This window comes from Ranitomeya variabilis, chromosome 5 (genome assembly GCF_051348905.1).
Source record: "Ranitomeya variabilis isolate aRanVar5 chromosome 5, aRanVar5.hap1, whole genome shotgun sequence".
Taxonomy (NCBI): domain Eukaryota; kingdom Metazoa; phylum Chordata; class Amphibia; order Anura; family Dendrobatidae; genus Ranitomeya; species Ranitomeya variabilis.
In genome coordinates, this window is record NC_135236.1 from 81,091,468 (window position 1) to 81,111,293 (window position 19,826).

Below are 19,826 nucleotides of genomic sequence, written 5' to 3' on the forward strand. Positions count from 1 at the left end.
TATTGGCCCATTACAGCTTTAGAGAGGTTCCACCTAACTACAAAGTGATTGTGCCTGAGAAACCTGAGAATTCAATGACAATAAAATAAAAAATGACAAAGTAAATTGGTGCACAGTACCGAGACACTCTCCACCCGGGTAAACGATGCTTGTCTTGTCCTTCTCATTGTAGAAATATTGGCTACATTTACAGTAGTAGCCGTACTGTGACTCATCACAGGAGGAATTAGTGGGGCACTGATCCTGTGCTGGATCACACATAGTAAAATTGATCGCTTTGTCGGGCACGTACGCAATTCCTACAGTAAGGAGAAATCAACAATGTGTTATATATAAATCTAGATGAAGTATACGGTACATAAGATAATGTCAGTATTTAAAATATCATTTCTAACATATATCATCAACCTCTATATTACTATTACCCATATATCGCTATAATCATACACCGCCTCTATAACACCTGTCATAGGACCAGGGGAAAATGGTTGGTGGTGTGAACATGTCCCCTAGGTTCTTGTCATATTCGGTGTAAATAAACTAACCAGGCTGATTGCGACTGTGGGGGACATTCACTAACAAATTTTTGCCAGATTTCTGGTGAAAAAAAAGTTTTGGAAAGTTGCACTTTTTGTGCAAATGTGAGGTTGTGCTAAAATGTGCGACTTTTGGCATATTCGTGTTATATTCACCCCAGCTCCAAAAAAGTGGGCTAAGCTGGGACAGGGCCTGGTGATCTCCTTCAAATTCATGATAATTGGTGGCATTCGTTACACCACAAATCTTACTACTGCAGTGGCTGGTGCAGGATTTGGTGTGAGGCGCATATAGTGATGTATGCCACTATGCGCCTTGCACGAGTTTCACAGTCCTAAGTATAAAAAGATCATTGGAAAGACCTCTGAATAACCCCAAGTTCAATAATATATCTTGGTATTGCAGTCCACCCATTCCCTTAATAATCTTGGTCGCTCTTCTCTGCATCCGCACTAGGTCAACTTTGTCCTTCTTATACACTGGAAACCAATATTGTGTATGGTAGTCTAAGTGTGCGGCCAGCACTAGTGACTTGTATAGAGGCAAAAGTATGATCTTGTCATGAACGTCTATGAATCCCGTTACTTTATTTGCCTGCCTTGGCAGCAGCTGCCTGACACTGGACACTAAAATAGAGTTTGCTGTCCACCCGTACACCTAAAGGTAGCTTCACATTAAGCGACGCTGCAGCGATACAGACAACGATGCTGATCGCTGCAGCGTCACTGTTTGGTCGCTGGAGAGCTGTCACACAGACCGCTCTCCAGCGACCAACGATGCCGAGGTCCCCGGGTAACCAGGGTAAACATCGGGTTGCTAAGCGCAGGGCCGCGCTTAGTAACCCGATGTTTACCCTGGTTACCAGCGTAAAATGTAAAAAAACAAACAGTACATACTCACCTTCGCGTCCCCCGGCGTCCGCTTCCCTGCACTGACTGAGCGCCGGCCCTAACAGCAGAGCGGTGACGTCACCGCTGTGCTGTGCTTTCACTTTACGGCCGGCACTCAGTCAGTGCAGGAAGCGGACGCCGGGGGACGCGAAGGTAAGTATGTACTGTTTGTTTTTTTACATTTTACACTGGTAACCAGGGTAAACATCGGGTTACTAAGCACGGCCCTGCGCTTAGTAACCCGATATTTACCCTGGTTACCAGTGTAAAACAACGCTAGCATCGTTGCTTTTGGTGTCAAACACGACGATACACGCCGGTCTGACGACCAAATAAAGTTCTGAACTTTAATCAACGACCAGCGATATCACAGCAGGATCCTGATCGCTGCTGCCTGTCAAACTAAACGATATCGCTAGCCAGGACGCTGCAACGTCACGGATCGCTAGCGATATCGTCTAGTGTGAAGGTACCTTAAGTCTTTTTCAGTGCCGGTTTTACCAGTGTTATGCAAATGAGCACATAATTATACATTTTATTTCCTTTGCCCAAGTGCATAACCTCACTAGTGATGGGCGAGCATGCTTGGCACTGCTGGGTACTAGATCGTGCATCATTATGCTCGAGTACTCAGGATCCATGCTCGATTCCCCACCCCACATTTTTTGCAGCTTATTTTCAGCCACAAAACATGCAAGGATTGCTGATAATCACGGTAAGACAGTAGCTATGTTGGCTACTGGCATTACTGTGGTTGGCAGGCTGCATAGCACCATCGGCTCTATATAACACCCGGTTATGTCATTTTCAGCAAATTGTTCCTGGAAATAGTGTAGGGAGAGTTTCTGCTGGAGAAGGAACAGTGTGTTACAGTGTTACAGTACCTGCTGAAGAAACATTAAATTATAATCTTGCCCTTAGCTGCAATTACTGTAGGGTTAGCTGCTGGAGTAGGGATAGCGTATTAGAGGCATTGCGCCAGTCTTGACTCTGATCTCCTGATGGTGGGGAACAGTAATTACTGTCACAAGAGTTGGATGATGATGAGGCACAATTGCCAATAAGTAATGTTAAGTCAACAAGTCAAAAAGGAGGACATGAGTGAGGAAGTGAAAGACTAGGTGGTGCATGAAGAAGGTCACTGACCCAACCTGGCAGAGGGGCATGCAGAGAGATCACAGCAGAGCAGAGAGGGAGGAATCTTCAGAACTGCAACAGAAAGTGAGAGGCAGTGGGTGGCCAAAAAGAGAAGGCTGTTAACTGTTCCCCAGAGCACTCACGCGTGGCCAAATCTCTGGCCAATGGCTAGGTGCTACCCAGTCTGGCGCTTCTTTAACGGTAAGTGCAGAAGACATGAAAACAGTCATGTTCAATCTGTGCCTTACCAAGCTCAACATGGGCTTGATCACTACCAGCCTGACCACCACCAGCATGCTGAGACACATGTCATCAAAGCACCCAACTAGGAGGGCCAAACTCCTGGACCCACAATCAGTGTCTGTGGGTGACACTACTGCCTCTTCCCCTGTGCTACAAGCTTGCTAATCTAATGTCCATGACTCAGGCGCAGATGCCTCCCGTTCTGCATATGTCGTTGCATATTCGCAAGTGTGACGCCCGGGAGACCGAAGTACCCAGCACCAGATCAATGAGGTCCGTCTCTTGAGGGGGATGTCACTAGTGGCTTGACCAGGTGCTGTGGCCTCAGGCGATGCACAGTGTAAGGGATATCATGAAGGAACAGACACTTACTTGATCAGCAGCAGGTCCTCTCAGCTGTGATGACCCCGATCCTGGATTGATGGCTATTGTCCAAATGAAAGACTGAGGCGCTGAAACGTTTAACCAGTTTACTTCAACAAAAAGGGATTTGTGACCAACACTGTCACCGGAGTCTGTATAAGAACTCTGAAATTACTTTGACCCTGTCAGGATTTCCACCTCTTATTATGCGCAGTTTCTGTATGGCCCTGCTGCTGTATGTGAACTGGCTGCCGGCCCAATCTGTCTCTTCTATGCTCTGGTTCGACGGACAACCTGAGTCTTTTTTTTGTCGGCTTACCCCCTCTGGGAGTACCGCTGAACTCTGTGTCTGTTGCTGCGTCTTACCCTTGTGAAGCTGATATCACCTCACGTCCTTCCGGTTGCTGTATTATATATAATGAATATAGCCACAGATCCGGTATCCGTCTCTGCGCCTATTATGGGTAGTGATTATTGCTACCCGGTTCTCACAATGTCCTTTTTCTCTACTCCTCTTTTCCTACTATGGGTATTACGGGCCTATAATCCGTCATAGGGCTGTTAGGAGTTCAGTTATACGACCTCTCACTTTCAGCTCCTCAGCCCAACTGCCAGTCCTTTTCTCAGACCAGAATAGATCAAGGGGAGTCTCTGGAGTTCCCCCCTTCTGGCCAGAGATGGTAGTGCAGTCTTGCTATTTTAATATTTGTATTTGGTGTCAATAACTATTTTTGTGGCGAATACCCCTAGGGGCGCCACACAAGCACCATAATCAACCATGTCCACTTCCTTGTTCCAGTTCAGCCTTCAGCTGTCTCTACCCCAGGCCTTGGCATGCAAGCGGAAATATGCAGCAACCTACCCTCAGTCCCAAACACTAAACAGCCACATTTCCAGACTACTTGCCCTGGAAATATTGCTGTTTAGGCTTATGGACAATGAGGCTTCCCACAATCTCATGCATGGTGGCAGCCATCCCTTGGTAATCGCTCCCCAGCTGCCGCTATTTTTCTCGGAAAGCTGTCCCCGACTTACATCAGCACATGTCCCATAACATCACCTGTGCCATGACGAATGCAGTTACTGTGAAGGTCCGCTGAACCACATGGACGAGTGGGTTTAGCCAGGGATGCTTCATATCCCTGATGGCACACTTGGTGAACCTGGTGGAGGGCGAGACCGTGTGGGACCCTGGGACGGCCTACATGCTACCGACATCTAGCATTGCGGGTCAAAGTTCCATCAAAGTTTCACCCTCCTCCTACGCCAGTTCTTGCACCCCATCATCCTCCTCATCGTCAATCTCAGAATTATCATCCATATCAGTTGCAATCTGGAGCACTGCAGCACTGCCTCGGTGAAGCGGCGTGACACATTCATGACAGTCTAATAGACCAGACAGATCTGTATCTCTTGCCGCAGAATCTACAACCAGGCATGGTCATGTGTGATAATGGCCGTAACCTGGTTGTCGGCTCTGAAGCTTTGCAAGCTCGCACATGTACCATGCCTTGCCCACTTGCTTAACTTAGCGGTTCAGCAGTTTCTGAAAACCTAGCCAAATTTGGCTGAGCTACTTGTGAATGTACACCATGTGTGCGCCCATTTCCGCAAGTCACCTACATCTGCAGCTGGTCTGGCAGTGTTGCAGCAGAGCTTGCAACTGCCAATTCATCGAATGGTTTACTACCTGCCTGTGCGCTGGAACTTAACATTGCATATGTTGGCAAGGATTTGTGAGCAGCATAGGGCAGCAGTTGAATACCAGCTGCAACATGCCTGTGGGTAGTCCGCTCAGCCTCCACTAATAACAACTGACGAGTGGTCATGGATGTCTGACATCTGTGCAGTTTTCCAAAACCTTGAGGAATCAGCCAAGATGGAGAGTGGCGATGATGACATAATCAACGTAAACATCCCGCTTCTGTGTCTACTCAAACGGTCACTGCTCACAATTAAAGAGGAAGATTTGCATTCGGACCAGGTGACGATGGAGGAAGAAAGTACATAAGGTGATACTAGCAAGCCCAGCCTCATCTCTTCTTCTCATTGCGGATTGGGTGATAATGATTTTTTCTGGTGTATTCCCATGCAACCCTTCCCACCCAAACAAGGGTATACATGGTTCATGGTGTCCTCCTCATCTACCTTATCAACAGGGTGATCATGAGACCCTCGCTCTTAATTTTAACAGGGGGTGTATGTGGAGCGCCCCCACACCGCCACAGGGCCGAGGGGTACCCGGAGCCGGGCCTCTGGGATCTCAGTCCTGGGGTTGTCACGGTGGCTAGACCTGGTCCGTGGCCCTGTCTGTCAGTGGGGGACGTCCGGTGAAATAAGTGGTGTTGTAACGGTGCAGTTGTGAAGTGCCGGTCGCAATAAATAACGAGGACACCAGGTTGCAGTCTCTTTACCTCTTTACTGAAGGTTTTGGAGACCTCAGTCCAGAGCGCTGTTAACTGGGTTGTCAGAGACCGGCCGGTCCAAAGGCACATCAGGAGTTCTCTTTACAGGTGGGAATCAGTGTCTACCTTCTAGCGCTGAGTGTTGTAGTTCTTCCCTGCTGAGCTCCCGGGATAGTCCTCACAACTGTTTCTGTCTGTCTCTAATGTTCGTTTTCTCCGTCCTCCAGATGATATGGTAGGACGCACCCGTATGACGGGGTAGGCCTGGAGTTCTTCCGGGACCCTAGAGTCGCCCCTCTCCCACAGCTGCCTCCGTTGTCTGCTTAGGTGTTAAGTGAGACAGCCAACCTATAATTGGCTGTCCGGCCGTGGTTTGCAGTGTACTTAAAGTCTCTTACTTGCTCGGCGTTCCGGCCACCGACTGTTTGCGCCTCAGAAGGATGTTGCCTCGGTCTAACAGCACGACTCCTTCTGGTTCTAATTCCTCTTTGCTGTATTCCCGTTGTTCACTGGTTTGTTCTGCTCTGAGGAGTCTGCCAGGATCCCATCCCTGACAGGTCCTCTCACTAGCTCTTCCCAGCTACTTCTCCCTGTCTTCCTGTCCAACCCCCAGTTTTACCATAGTGTGAGGAGTGGCCTACTAGATAGGACCACCCCCCCTGGTGGCCGGAGTGTGAAGTGTAGTGAGGTGTTACCTGGTCAGAGAAACTCCTTTAGTGCAATCAGACGTACCATAGCTCCCCATAGTGGCGGAGCCACAGTACTGCAACAACCAGGACTCTGGGGTGCTGCACTCCCCCCTGGTTAAATCCAGTACTCCGGGACTGGGAAAACAAGAACAATAATACATGTTAACAGAAAACACACAAATTTTTTGAAATAGCATAACAATTGAACATAACAATGCTTCCCTTTACGGGAGGTGAGGATTCTTGAACGTTGCAAAAGTTAGGTCATGCACAGTTTATGACTCTCAGTTCAGTGGTTGAAACGGCGGGGACCCCGGGTAAACAAAGGGGTCCCCCCTTATGAAAGTTTTTGAGCAATTCACCGTCCATTACTCTATTGTCCATTTAAAACCTGTAACAAAAATACACACAAAAACATTCTTAACTAAAGAGCAGCCCTTATTAATACCTCCAAGGTTTGTAGCGGAGGGGAGTTTGGTTTTGAGTGCTGCGTGTGGACCTTCGCAGCACAGGGGTTGCTATTGGCCTAACAGGGCCCGCTATGCTTGCTACCGCTGGTGTAGTGCACCGTCTTCTAGCTACACTTCTAGTGAGTCGGGGTAGCACTGGCAGGTTAGGGCTCTCAGAGCTGCTGCTATCAACAGTGGGTACAGCAGATTCACTGATAGCAGAGGGAGGATTTGCCGGTTCAACGGTTGGCATGGTTTCATCAGGTAAGGCTTGTTGAGGTAGCGGGGCCAGATGATCTGGTACCACCATTGGTTCTGGTGGGTCCGGCTGTTGAAACATTAGAACAGGCACCGCGATGGCTTGGTTTATCTGAGTCCAGGATTGGGGAAAGTCACCAAGGACGGTATGGAACATCTTCTCCTTTTCCACCGGCGGGGAGATTTCTGGGGCCGTGCCCCTCTCTTTCAACTTATCGGGGCAGACCTTAAGGTGATCCCTGGATACCGCTGTCGAAGTCTCCCCTCTGTCCTTGCTGATGAGACAGACCTTTGTGTTGTCGAAGTCGGATGGCAGGATGGTATACGGTTCCGCTTCCCATTGGTCATCGAGCTTGTGTAATCTCCTCTTTCGTTTAAGTACTTGCTCACCAGGTGACAGGGGGATCGCAGGAGCATGTTGGTTGTAGTCCCTTTCTTGCTTCTGCCTAGCCTGGGCGAGACTTCTCTCTACACACTCCTGTACTTCGCGGTACCTTCGCTGCCTTTCTGCATCCCAATCTGCATCCGGCGAGGTATCTTCGGGTACTAGGACCCCCATGTCCAGATCAACGGGTAACCGACTAGATCTTCCTCGCATCAGGTACGCTGGAGTACAGTTGGTGGAACTTACTGGGATGTGATTGTACATATCCACCAAGTCAGGCAACTTTGTCGGCCACAGGTTCCGTTCCTCCACGGGTAAGGTCTTCAATAAATCAATTACCACTTGGTTCATCTTCTCGCACATCCCGTTGGTTTGAGGATGGTACGGTGTGGTCCTGATCTTCTTACACCCGTACAGTTGGCAGAATTCTTGGAACACTTCCGCTTCGAATGCAGGTCCCTGATCGGTCAGTACCTTCTCTGGGTAGCCATGGGGCCTACAAAAGTGTTGCTGGAAGGCCCTGGCGGCAGTCCTGGCCGTTAGATCCTTGACAGGCACAACCACCAAAAACCTGGAGTAGTGGTCCACGATGGTAAGGGCGTAGATATAGCCCGACCGGCTAGGTGTCAGCTTCACATGATCCAGCGCGACCAGTTCGAGCGGCCTTTTGGTGATGATAGGCCGCAGGGGAGCCCGCTGACTGTCACGGTCCTTCCTGCGCAGACTACATGGACCACACTCCCGACACCACTTCTCAATGGTTCTCTTCATGCCAATCCAATAGAACCTCCCTCGGAGCAGCTTCTCTAGCTTCCTCCATCCGAAGTGTCCGGCTCCATCATGGTAGGCTCCCAGAACCATGGGCGCATCTCGCCTGGGCACCACTATCTGCCACACCAATTCATGAGTACGTGGGTCAATGCTCCTCCTGCACAGCTTGCCATCATGGATAAACAGCTTGCTTCTCCCCTTCCACAGCTGTTGGGTTTCTTGTGGGTCGTCTGGGCCAGGGTGCAACCCAGCCTGCGTCAAGAGCTCCTTCACCTGACGGACCGCGGGGTCACTATCCTGGGTTTCTGCCCATCCGTGGTGGGGCAGGGGATTCAGCGTGGCATCCGGTTGGTTCTTGTGCCTGTTCTTCACATGGTGAGAGTTCTGAGTGGCTTTGGGGCGATGGAAGGCAGGCAGCTCCACCTCTTCAAGTGCCTCCGGGTCTTCTCCCACTTCTGGTAAATTGGGCATTCGGGACAGAGCATCGGCATTGGCATTCTGGTGTCCTGCCCGATATTTGATGGTGAAATCATAGTTGGACAGCCGGGCCATCCACCGCTGTTCCAAAGCCCCGAGTTTGGCAGTACCCAGATGCGTTAGCGGATTGTTGTCCGTGAAGACGGTGAATTTCGCGGAGGCCAGGTAGTGCTTAAACCTCTCTGTCACTGCCCAGACAAGGGCAAGGAATTCCAGTTTGAAGGAACTGTAGTTGTCAGGGTTCCTTTTCATGGGACGGAGTTTCCTGCTGGCATAAGCGATCACTCTTTCCTTGCCTTTCTGGACTTGAGACAGCACGGCTCCTAGTCCCACATTACTGGCATCTGTGTACAGCACAAATGGTTGGTCGTATTCGGGGTAAGCCAGTACCTCTTCTCCCGTCAGTGCCGACTTCAAACAGGTGAAGGATTCCTCCAGCTCTTCGTTCCAATCAAAGGGGGTGTTCCTCCCCTTGGTCTTCTTTGGTTGGCCCACCAACAGGTTTTGCAAGGGTGCGGCCTTCTTGGTGAAGTCCTTAATGAACCTCCGGTAATAGCCTACTAGCCCGAGGAACTGCCGGACTTCGTGGAGGTCACTGGGCTTTGGCCAGTCCTTAATCACTGTGACCTTGTCGGGGTCTGGGGCCACTCCTTCAGCGCTCACCACATGGCCCAGGTACTGCACTTTAGGTTTCAGCAGATGACACTTGGACGGTTTCACCTTTAAGCCAAAGTTGGATAGGGCTTCAAACACCTCGGCCAGGTGCTTCAGGTGGTCTTCGTAGGTCTTAGAGAAGACCATGACATCATCCAAATATAGCAGCACGGTTTCAAAGTTCAGGTGTCCCAGGCAGCACTCCATCATCCTCTGGAACGTTCCGGGAGCATTGCACAATCCGAAGGGCATGTAGTTGAACTCGCAGAGACCCATTGGTGTCGTGAAGGCCGTCTTCTCCTTGTCCGCCTCCGCTACAGGAACCTGCCAGTACCCACTGGTGAGATCTAAGGTAGAGAAGTAGTTAGCAGATTTTAAGGCAGCCAGAGACTCCTCTATCCTAGGCAGTGGGTATGCGTCCTTATGTGTAATGCGATTCAACTGCCTGTAATCAACACACATCCTCATTGTACCATCTTTCTTTTTAACAAGGACTAACGGAGCTGCCCAGGGGCTACAGCTGTCTCTCACCACCCCAGCCTCCTTCATTTCCCGCAACATGTCCTTGGCACACTGGTAATGAGCTGGGGGTACAGGGCGATATCTCTCTTTTATGGGTCGGTGATCTCCCGTGGGGATGTGATGTTTGATCCCTTTCACCTGCCCAAAATCTGAGAGGTGTTTGCTGAATATCTGCTCGTACTCGTGTACCACCCTGTAGGCCCCCTGTTTTTGATGGGATGGGGTAGAGTCAGTGCCCACATGCAATTCCCGACACCAGTCCTTCAAGGGCTCTGCAGAACCTTTGTTCTCCGCCAAGTTTGACGGGACCAAGGGTTCAGGTGTCTGTATCACATTATTATTGACGGTGAACAATTTGGCGAGCGTGGTATACTTGGTGAGGTGAACCTCTTCCTCCCCACAATTGAGGACACGTACGGGCACTCTCCCCTGACGGACGTCGACCACCCCCCGGGCTGTCAGAACAGTAGGCCTATTGTCTGAATATACGGGTTCTACCAAGGCCTGGTAGTCCTTACCCCTGAGGCCTATGGCTGCTCGACACCATATTAACATTTCACTCTTGGGGGGTATCGCGATGGGGTTTGAATCACTCACAGTGACACGACCGATCTCACCACCAGTCAGCTCTACCTGCTGTCTCTGCATCAGAGCTCTGATTTCCTTCTGCAGGGCACGTTGCTCACTGTGGCCAGCGGTTTCTGCCACCTGTTGCAACAAAACAATCACTTCTGCAAGACAATTTTCTATAACATTAGTACCAAGAGTCATCATGGGATTACATTCTCGACGATCAATATCAACAATCACAATCCCTTGGGCTTTCAATTCCACCCGCCCCACTTTGATGGTGACCTCCTTATACCCCACTTGTGGCAACGGCTGACCATTACTGGCGATTATGGTGAAATCATCGTCAGGGCCACGAGTAATATCAGCGTCCTCCCAATACCGTTTGTAGAGCACGTAAGGTATAGTCGTCACCTGAGAACCGGTGTCCAGCAAAGCATTCAAGGGGATTCCATCAATCACTACAGGGAGAACTGGTCGTCCTCCAATATACTTGGTTCTCCAATGCTGCGGGCCTGACCGTCCTACTCCTGGGGGTTGGCCCTTTGCCCCAGGGGTTGCTCGTTTAAAGGACAGTACCTTGCAAGATGGCCCACCTGGTGACATCGGCGGCAGATGGGTCGTCCGTCCTGATGGAAACGATCGCTGTCCCGGCCTCTGGTCGGTGGGGTCCTCTTCTGTCGCGTCCAGGGAACATCCTCTGGTCCGGAGGCTAGCTGGATCTTTTTCTTGGGGGCCTCCTGTAGGGACTGCACCGTCCGGGCTAGGGCAGCAACGTTCTTGGTCAGCTCCTGCATCTGAAGACGGAGTCCTGCAGGGGAGTCGTCCTCGAAGCTCTGGGCGTCGGCCTCCGCGGCAACTGGGGTATCCGATGCCACCTCCTGGTGGTATGTGAGAGCGGGGCGCCTGGGTGGTATTGCGCAGCTGGGCTGTCGCTCCTGCAATGCCTGGATAGCTTTATCTTTGAACTGCGCAAAAGTCAAGTCTGGATTTTGCATGGCCAGGAAGTGCAATTGGCCCCGCTGGTGACTGCACAGGAGCCCCTCAATGAACCGCTCCTTCAGAAGTTTATCCTCATCCTGCATGCTGCCGGGGTCACTCTGCTTAATGGCCCGCATCGCCTCCTGGAGATTAAGGGCATAGTCCCGTAAGCTATCCTGTGGCCTCTGTTTGCATCCATAAAAAGTCAGTTTAATTTCCGTAGCAGTGCGAGTATCAAAGGTGGCTTTAAGCTTGGCAAAAATCTGTTGTGCAGTTCCTTTATCCTCAGCGGGCCAGGATTTCAATTCTCTCAGAGCCGCCCCAAAGAGTTGGCCGGTTATCATATGAACCTTCTGGGGCTCTGTCAGGGGATAGAACTCGAGCAGGCTGCAGAGCCCTTCCTTAAAGTCAGTGAATGTATGCGACTCCCCAGAGTATCGTGGGAGCCAGGCCGCTCCGGGCAGGTACGGCATAGAAAAGGGCATTATGGCTTTTGTGTTAGCGGCAGTGTCCGGCTGGCTGAGGGGAACAGCGGGTTCTGCGGCAACCGGTGGTGGTATTAGGGCCGCGGCTTCGCCCGCTGCGTGGACTGGAGCTGCCCCTATGTCCGCGGCTGCGACCGCCACCTCCTCTCCTCCCGACTCAGACATGGCTGTCCCTTCCTCCCACTAACCTGCTGGAGGTCGGAGTTCCTCTTCCGGGATTGGCGCCTTACCGCGCTTTCCGTTCCGCGCTTCTTTTGGCTGGTTCCGCCCGCGTAGCTAGGGCTCCTCCCTCCGTGCGCGGCAATGGCGAATTTTGGCGGTAAATGGCACAGCACACAGTCTTTTCAATAAAGTACAGTCCAAGCACAATAAATCACAGTTCCAAGGCACACATGACCTGATTCTTCAGGGTTAAGTAGATCCTGTTCGTGACGCCAAGTTGGAGCGCCCCCACACCGCCACAGGGCCGAGGGGTACCCGGAGCCGGGCCTCTGGGATCTCAGTCCTGGGGTTGTCACGGTGGCTAGACCCGGTCCGTGGCCCTGTCTGTCAGTGGGGGACGTCCGGTGAAATAAGTGGTGTTGTAACGGTGCAGTTGTGAAGTGCCGGTCGCAATAAATAACGAGGACACCAGGTTGCAGTCTCTTTACCTCTTTACTGAAGGTTTTGGAGACCTCAGTCCAGAGCGCTGTTAACTGGGTTGTCAGAGACCGGCCGGTCCAAAGGCACATCAGGAGTTCTCTTTACAGGTGGGAATCAGTGTCTACCTTCTAGCGCTGAGTGTTGTAGTTCTTCCCTGCTGAGCTCCCGGGATAGTCCTCACAACTGTTTCTGTCTGTCTCTGATGTTCTTTTTCTCCGTCCTCCAGATGATATGGTAGGACGCACCCGTATGACGGGGTAGGCCTGGAGTTCTTCCGGGACCCTAGAGTCGCCCCTCTCCCACAGCTGCCTCCGTTGTCTGCTTAGGTGTTAAGTGAGACAGCCAACCTATAATTGGCTGTCCGGCCGTGGTTTGCAGTGTACTTAAAGTCTCTTACTTGCTCGGCGTTGCGGCCACCGACTGTTTGCGCCTCAGAAGGATGTTGCCTCGGTCTAACAGCACGACTCCTTCTGGTTCTAATTCCTCTTTGCTGTATTCCCGTTGTTCACTGGTTTGTTCTGCTCTGAGGAGTCTGCCAGGATCCCATCCCTGACAGGTCCTCTCACTAGCTCTTCCCAGCTACTTCTCCCTGTCTTCCTGTCCAACCCCCAGTTTTACCATAGTGTGAGGAGTGGCCTACTAGATAGGACCACCCCCCCTGGTGGCCGGAGTGTGAAGTGTAGTGAGGTGTTACCTGGTCAGAGAAACTCCTTTAGTGCAATCAGACGTACCATAGCTCCCCATAGTGGCGGAGCCACAGTACTGCAACAACCAGGACTCTGGGGTGCTGCATATGCTGCCCTCCTTCATCATTTTTAGAGGTCTAACTCTAAAAATCTCTTACATATACTGTATATATCTATACCCCACTGGGGTAAATGTTTTTCAGCCCTTGCACCTAGGGCATCGGCTTTACCAGTCTAGGAGTGCCACGCTTTCCAATTGGGAAAAATACATTTTCTGAGGCATCCTCTACATCTCTTACAGGGTGTACTGCAGTGCTTCCTTCTAATTTCGGCAGCCCTTGCACATAGTGCACACACTTTACTAGTCTAGGAGTCCCACTTCTTCCAAATGGTAAATAAATGTTTTCTGAGGCCCTCCTCTAAGTCCCTTCCAGGGTGTACTGCAATTCCTCCTTTAAATTTTTGCTAGGCCTTGCACTAAGTGGATAGGCTTTAGCATTCTCTCTCTGGATATGAGTCTCTGATAAAATGGCCATGTTCAATGACTAACCAAGCATTTCTTGCGGCAGTAGGTCCACCTCTTCCGGGGATCGGTCCGCTGTCACGCTGCCAGTCACTCTCTTTAACGGAACTGCTCTGACCCTCTGCTCTTCTCTAGTTACAGTGATTGTGGCCTTCTCCATCCTTTAATTGTTTTGTGTTGTTTCTTCAATTTTTAGTACAGCAATGGTGGTAAGATCTTTACTATCCACGTAGTCTTCACTAGCCACATCAACAGCTTTATTCATGTCATGCTCTTGCTTTTTACCATGTTGTTCTGCTTCTCGTTATCTCATATGATTATAATCTGATGGAAATGAGCGTTACTTCTGGTCACATAATTCTGTACCACAGGCCACAACATAATAGCTTTTTGCCATGCATTCATTGACAGATTTTGTCTCTCTGTACAATCTTTTTAAAATGTAAAAGTCCCACTCTTTTAACAATTGTCAGATAATTAATTCTGAGTCCCTTCTATGCTTACCTTCCATAGTGTATTACAGACCCTATTTCTCATTTTTAGCAGCCCTTACACTTAGAGCATAGGCTTTATGAGTCTAGGCTACCCACTACCTGACAAGTTGAACAGAATGTGAATGAGGCCCTCCTTTATGTGTAATACAGGATGTATTGGAATCCCTCTTCTGTCTAATCTTTGGCAGTTCTTGTATTGGTCACATAGGCTTTCTGAGTTTCAGAATCCTTCCTTGATAAATCAAACAGTATGTTCCTGACCATGTCACACACACCACATGATCAGAAAAGTGAGTGAAATGTTAAAATTACATTTACCGGTGAATTTTTTTTCAACTTTGAAAGCAATGACAAAGTGTAAAATGCTCTATGTCAGAGGTGTCAAACTGCATTCCTCGAGGGCCGCAAACAGGTCATGTTTTCAGGATTTTCTTGTATTGCACAGGTGATCATTTAATCACCTGCACAGAATGATTCCAGCACCTTGTGGAATGCTAAGGAAATCTTGAAAACACTCATGGTTTGAGGCCCTCGAGGAATGCAGTTTGACACCCCTGTTCTATGTGAACATAGCCTAAGGGGTGGAGGAGGCTTTTTTTTTTCTCTTTTTTAATTTTCTTTATATACAAGTCATTATATTAGAAACAATGTTTCCTATCACTATTTTTCCTGTAAAATCCATTTTATCTTCGATTTGGTATGTTTTATTGTCAGTCCATAATAGTGGTGTCAGGTCGCTGCTGGAAACAAGGTTGTCAGAGTATTATGCGACTTTTACGAACTGACAATAAAACATACCAAACCAATGGTAAAAAAGATTTTACAGGAACATTTTTTAGGAAACATTCTTTCCTGTATAATGACTTCTATATAAGCCAAAATTACTGTAAAAAGAGAAAAAAAATTAACCGCCTCCTTCTCCACTTATATCCAAGTCATCTCTCATCATATTTCATCTTCAAATACGACTACAGTAGATGACAAAGTAGATGGGGGAATAAAACTAAACCCACCGGTAAATGTAAGTTTATCTGGGCATGTGATATATATGACATGGTCAGGCATATCCTGTTTAATTTATGAAGGAGGGACCTTGAAACGCACAAAGCTTATGTGGATGATGCATGAACTACCAAAAATTAGAAGGAAGAGGGATTCCAATACACCCTGTATTAAGCAAAGGAGAGCCTCATACACATTCTGTTAAAATTGTTAGGTAGTGGGACTCCTGTATTCATAAAGCCTATGCTCTAAATGCAGGAACCAAAAATTAGAAGGAGGAACTGCAGTACACCCTGGAAGTCAAACATTTTGAACGAATACCGCAGCATGACCCTCTAAAAATTAGGAGAGCTTGATGCATTATGATCGTCTAAAAATTTGGAGATAGTGAAGCATAATGACCTTTTAAAAATTTGGAGAGGGGGCGTGGCCTGGACTGGGAGCCGAGCAGACGTGTGCTGGAGGAGCTCCTCGGTTTTTAACAAACTGCAGAGTGGGAACCCACTTTTTCACCCCGTGGACCCCGGACCAAGAGACCCTCAGTGCACCTCACCCATCCGGGACGACATACCGGCAGGTCCCCGGTACCGACGGGAGCTGGAACGCTCCCACTGAGAGTTGTTGTCTCCACCTGTTAGCTGGAGCCTGGAGGAGGAGACGTGCTGCTCCGGTGACAGAGATCAGTAGAACGAGTGCCGGCACAAAGGAGCTCGCCCGGGTTCGCGGCAAAGCTCCGAGAAGATCCGGTGAGTGGGGGAACAAGAAGTGCGGGAGGATAGTGGCCCCCAGAAGGCGCGGCGGCCATCTTAGTTGCGGAGTACCGCACTGCTGGACAGGCGGACCGCGGCTCTGTGCACCAGCGGTAAAGCCCCGCTCCATTACCTCAGTGGCCACTTACCTGTTGGTTCATTATCCAAGGTGGGGCGTCCAGTTAAGGAGCCAGCAGACTCTTAGAGGCGCCATTCAACTGCTCCCTCTCCCTGGTCCTTCTTTTGGCGCCAAACGCCACCATCTTGCAAAGAGGCAGTCACGGCCTGAGGCTCAGCTCACCCCCTGGGTCAGCGCTGCAGCGCGCAAACTGCTGGACAATTGAAGGTCCCTAAGCCATCTCTCCATATAGGGAGGAGGGCATACTGGAGGAGGGGAGTGTGCTGACAGAGCAATTGGTGTGCACTACAATAATAAACTATATCTAGTGCTGAGACCTCTCCTCACCTACAGTCTATAATTACACTTCATAACTCAGCGCTGCATTTTCATCATTGCTGTTTCTCTCACACCAGCTTCTGAATTAAACCTACAGAAGAAAAACTGCATTTCAAACAACTTTAAGCGCCACAAATACTAGTATAATTTTCAGACTTTAGTCTCTCTGTGTTACTGGTGTCCTCCTGGGACTCATTTAGGCAAAAGAGGCCCTCTGAAAGACAGATATCTAGTGACATCTAGTACCCGATTTTAGAACTGGGGATATATTTTATAATACACAAAAAAAGACTCAGCTGGCCACAGAAAGTCCCCACTGATACGATAGCGACACTTAGTGTCCATGTTGAGCCCTAATTCTGTGCACACTATGAGGATTATCTGAAAAATCCTTTTCTCAGAGGCGCATGTGCGGTTTTCGGCGGTGACAGTCATGTCTTGCTGATCTCCGCTACCCGATCTACCTATTTAGGCCATAATCAGCACCTGAATTTCGCCAGACGCACAACAACTGGACTCACTACACTCTCAAGAGACCCTCCTTCTGGTAATGCCTAAGAAGCGAGGCGCGGCACAAATACCGGGCCGTAATATCGCAGATCTTTTTCAGAGTAGCAGCATTTCCAAGACGACTACTACGACTTCTCTCTCCTCGGCCTCTACGGGGAACACGGGAGATATAATGGACCGAGATGAGACCGGTCCCCACATTGAGACAACGATCTCCACAGCAGCTCTTACCAAATCCTTACAAGAGACTTTCCGATCTGAGCTTTCCTCAGCTATGCAGAAGATCTCCTCCCAGATACAGGACATTATGCAACGTACGGTGGTCCTGGAGGAAAAGATGGATGCCACTGCAGATGCCCTAGAAGAAGATCGTGAAACCCTCAAACTACATGCAGAACGTGTCGCAGAACTGGAACTTCGATGCGAAGACTATGAGAATAGATCACGTCGGGGTAACCTGCGGATCAGGGGTCTTCCCGAAAATATTGTAGCTCTCAAAGACACTGCTGCTGCCCTTTTCACCGCACTACTGCCTGACACAGATCAGTCTATCCTACATATCACTAGAATTCATAGAGCCCTGGGCAGACCACGCAATAGCGATATGCCCAGAGATGTGATTCTAAAACTACATTATGAGGAGGCACGAGATCTAATCTTGAATGCTGCACGTGATAACCCAGACCTACCGGGACTGCCATCTTCGGTACATATCTATGCGGATATTGCGTCAACCACCCTCGCCAGGAGGAGATCCCTCAAACCAGTAACATCAGCCTTGCAGACAGCACAGGTTAAATACAGATGGAACTTTCCCTTCGCCCTCATCTTTACATATAACTCTCAACTGTACACCTGCCGTACACTAGAAGAAGGGAAACAAGCCATGCTTAAAGCTGGGATCCCGATCCCATTAGAGACTTCAGTCATGCCGCAGAGGAAACCAAGACCACAAAGAGAATGGCAAAACGCTCCCAGAACAAGGAGCCAAAACGTACGAGTCGTCTGATATGTCCAAATCACAAGACCACCCAACTTGATTTCCGTGGAGCGGAGCGAGCTGATACTATTCATCCTGACTGCTCCTGGAGTTGGGGGGAAGAGGCTGATGGCTCTTTGCTGCCTCTCCTCTCAGCCCTCCAGAATTAATTAGTAATTATATACTAAATATTTGCATAGATATTCTATTCTGACTTTAAATACGAGTGATTCATCAGACTACTACTTCTTTAATTTGTTATTCCTCCCCTACCTTACCTCATTCTAATTCCCCCTACCTCCCTTTCCTTCCCAATAATTCCTGTACTGCAGTCCCTTCCTTTTCTCTTCCATCTCCCCCTTACCCCTTTTTTTTTTTTTTTTTTTCTCCCCTCTTTCTCCCCTTCATATCAATCTCTCTATTAAGGGCCTGAATGTCGGGTATAGAACATGCTGCCTAAACTTGGCGACACCTGGTACCCCACTTAATATGGTAAACCAGATCGCCATATTTTCCGGATATAATATCCGTTTGTTATTATTAACTGTTATGTTTGTCTATGTCTTCCCCCAGTCTGTTTCCTCCCCATTGTTTTCCCACAGAAATCATCACTGCACTTATCACTTAATTCAACACCTGCTAATCGGAAACGCGGTTCTGGTTCCAGCTCGAGCCTCCTCATTCTTCAGCGGTAAATATTCACTAAAAAATGTGTAATGTTATTTCTCATAATGTCCGAGGATTCAACTCGCCCATTAAACGTAAGAAAGCCTTCCTTGACTACTCAAAACACACACCAGACATTATTTGTCTCCAGGAAACCCATTTTTCCACCTCCTCCCACCCTAAATACTTCGATGCCAAGTATTCACAGCACTATATGTCAAACTGGGATAAAAAAACGAGAGGTGTCGCCACTTTCATTAGGAATAACTTCCCATTTCAGCTCATTAGCACACATTCGGACTCAGAGGGCAGATTCCTTATTACTCATGGAACGTCACGAAACCTGACAATTTGCATTGTTAATAGCTATTTGCCCGCATCTTCCCAGAGATCTGTCTTTCAGCTAATTATATCAAAACTAACCACTCTTACATATGACCACCTTATCTGGTGCGGCGACTTCAACTTTATCATTAATCCTAAATTAGATAGCAGCGCCCAGAAGAGATCGGATTTAACAAAAGCTGACAAAAAGAAAATCCAACACCTAATGAAAGACAACTGCTTGGTTGATGTATGGAGGGAGCTAAATGGTCCTATAAAGGGTTACACATATTTCTCACCTGCACACCAGTCCTATTCTCGAATAGACCTACACCTAACTAATGCAAGAACGATCCCATCTGTCCTATTCTCCCGTCATATTCCATCATCATGGTCTGATCATGATGTTGTCCTATCAACATTTAAATTCAATGTCACCACTTCTAAATTATTCAAATGGAGACTTAACGAATCCTTACTTACTGATCCTGCTACACTCTCTAAAATCAAAGAGGAGTTGGGACTGTACTTTCAAGCCAATTCCACTGATGACACCTCTCCTGGACTAGTGTGGATGGCACATAAAAAATTTATTACTGGCTCACTAATCAAAATTGCGTCCAATAAAAAGAAACAAAGATCTGAATTACAAACACGCTTAGAGACCAAACTTATGAAACTTGAACTTGCCAACCAGACCACCACTTCCCTCTTTCTGATTAAACAAATCAGAGACACTAAACTACAGTTAGATACTATTCTTACAAACAAAACAGAGAGAGCGTTAACGTGGACTAAGTCAACTTTTTATAAATATGCAAATAAACCTTCTGGTATGTTGGCACGTAGACTTAGATGCAAAGAATCTTTAAATAATGTCACCTCTATCAAAGACTCCAAAGGCAGAATTTCCGCACACCCGGATATAGTATACAAAACATTTCGAGACTACTACCAGAAACTATATACCTCCCCACA

At 48.6% G+C, this 19,826-nt stretch overlaps 1 protein-coding gene across 1 annotated transcript in view; it reads right to left on the bottom strand.

Annotated features, from left to right (window-relative positions):
* Positions 1-19,826, bottom strand: part of LOC143774880 (adhesion G protein-coupled receptor E3-like) — a 138,870-nt gene that overhangs the window by 93,176 nt on the left and 25,868 nt on the right. Inside the window, exon 3 of the mRNA XM_077262659.1 lies at positions 120-299. Coding sequence (XP_077118774.1) covers positions 120-299 — 180 coding nt within the window. The remainder of the gene's footprint in view (positions 1-119; positions 300-19,826) is intronic.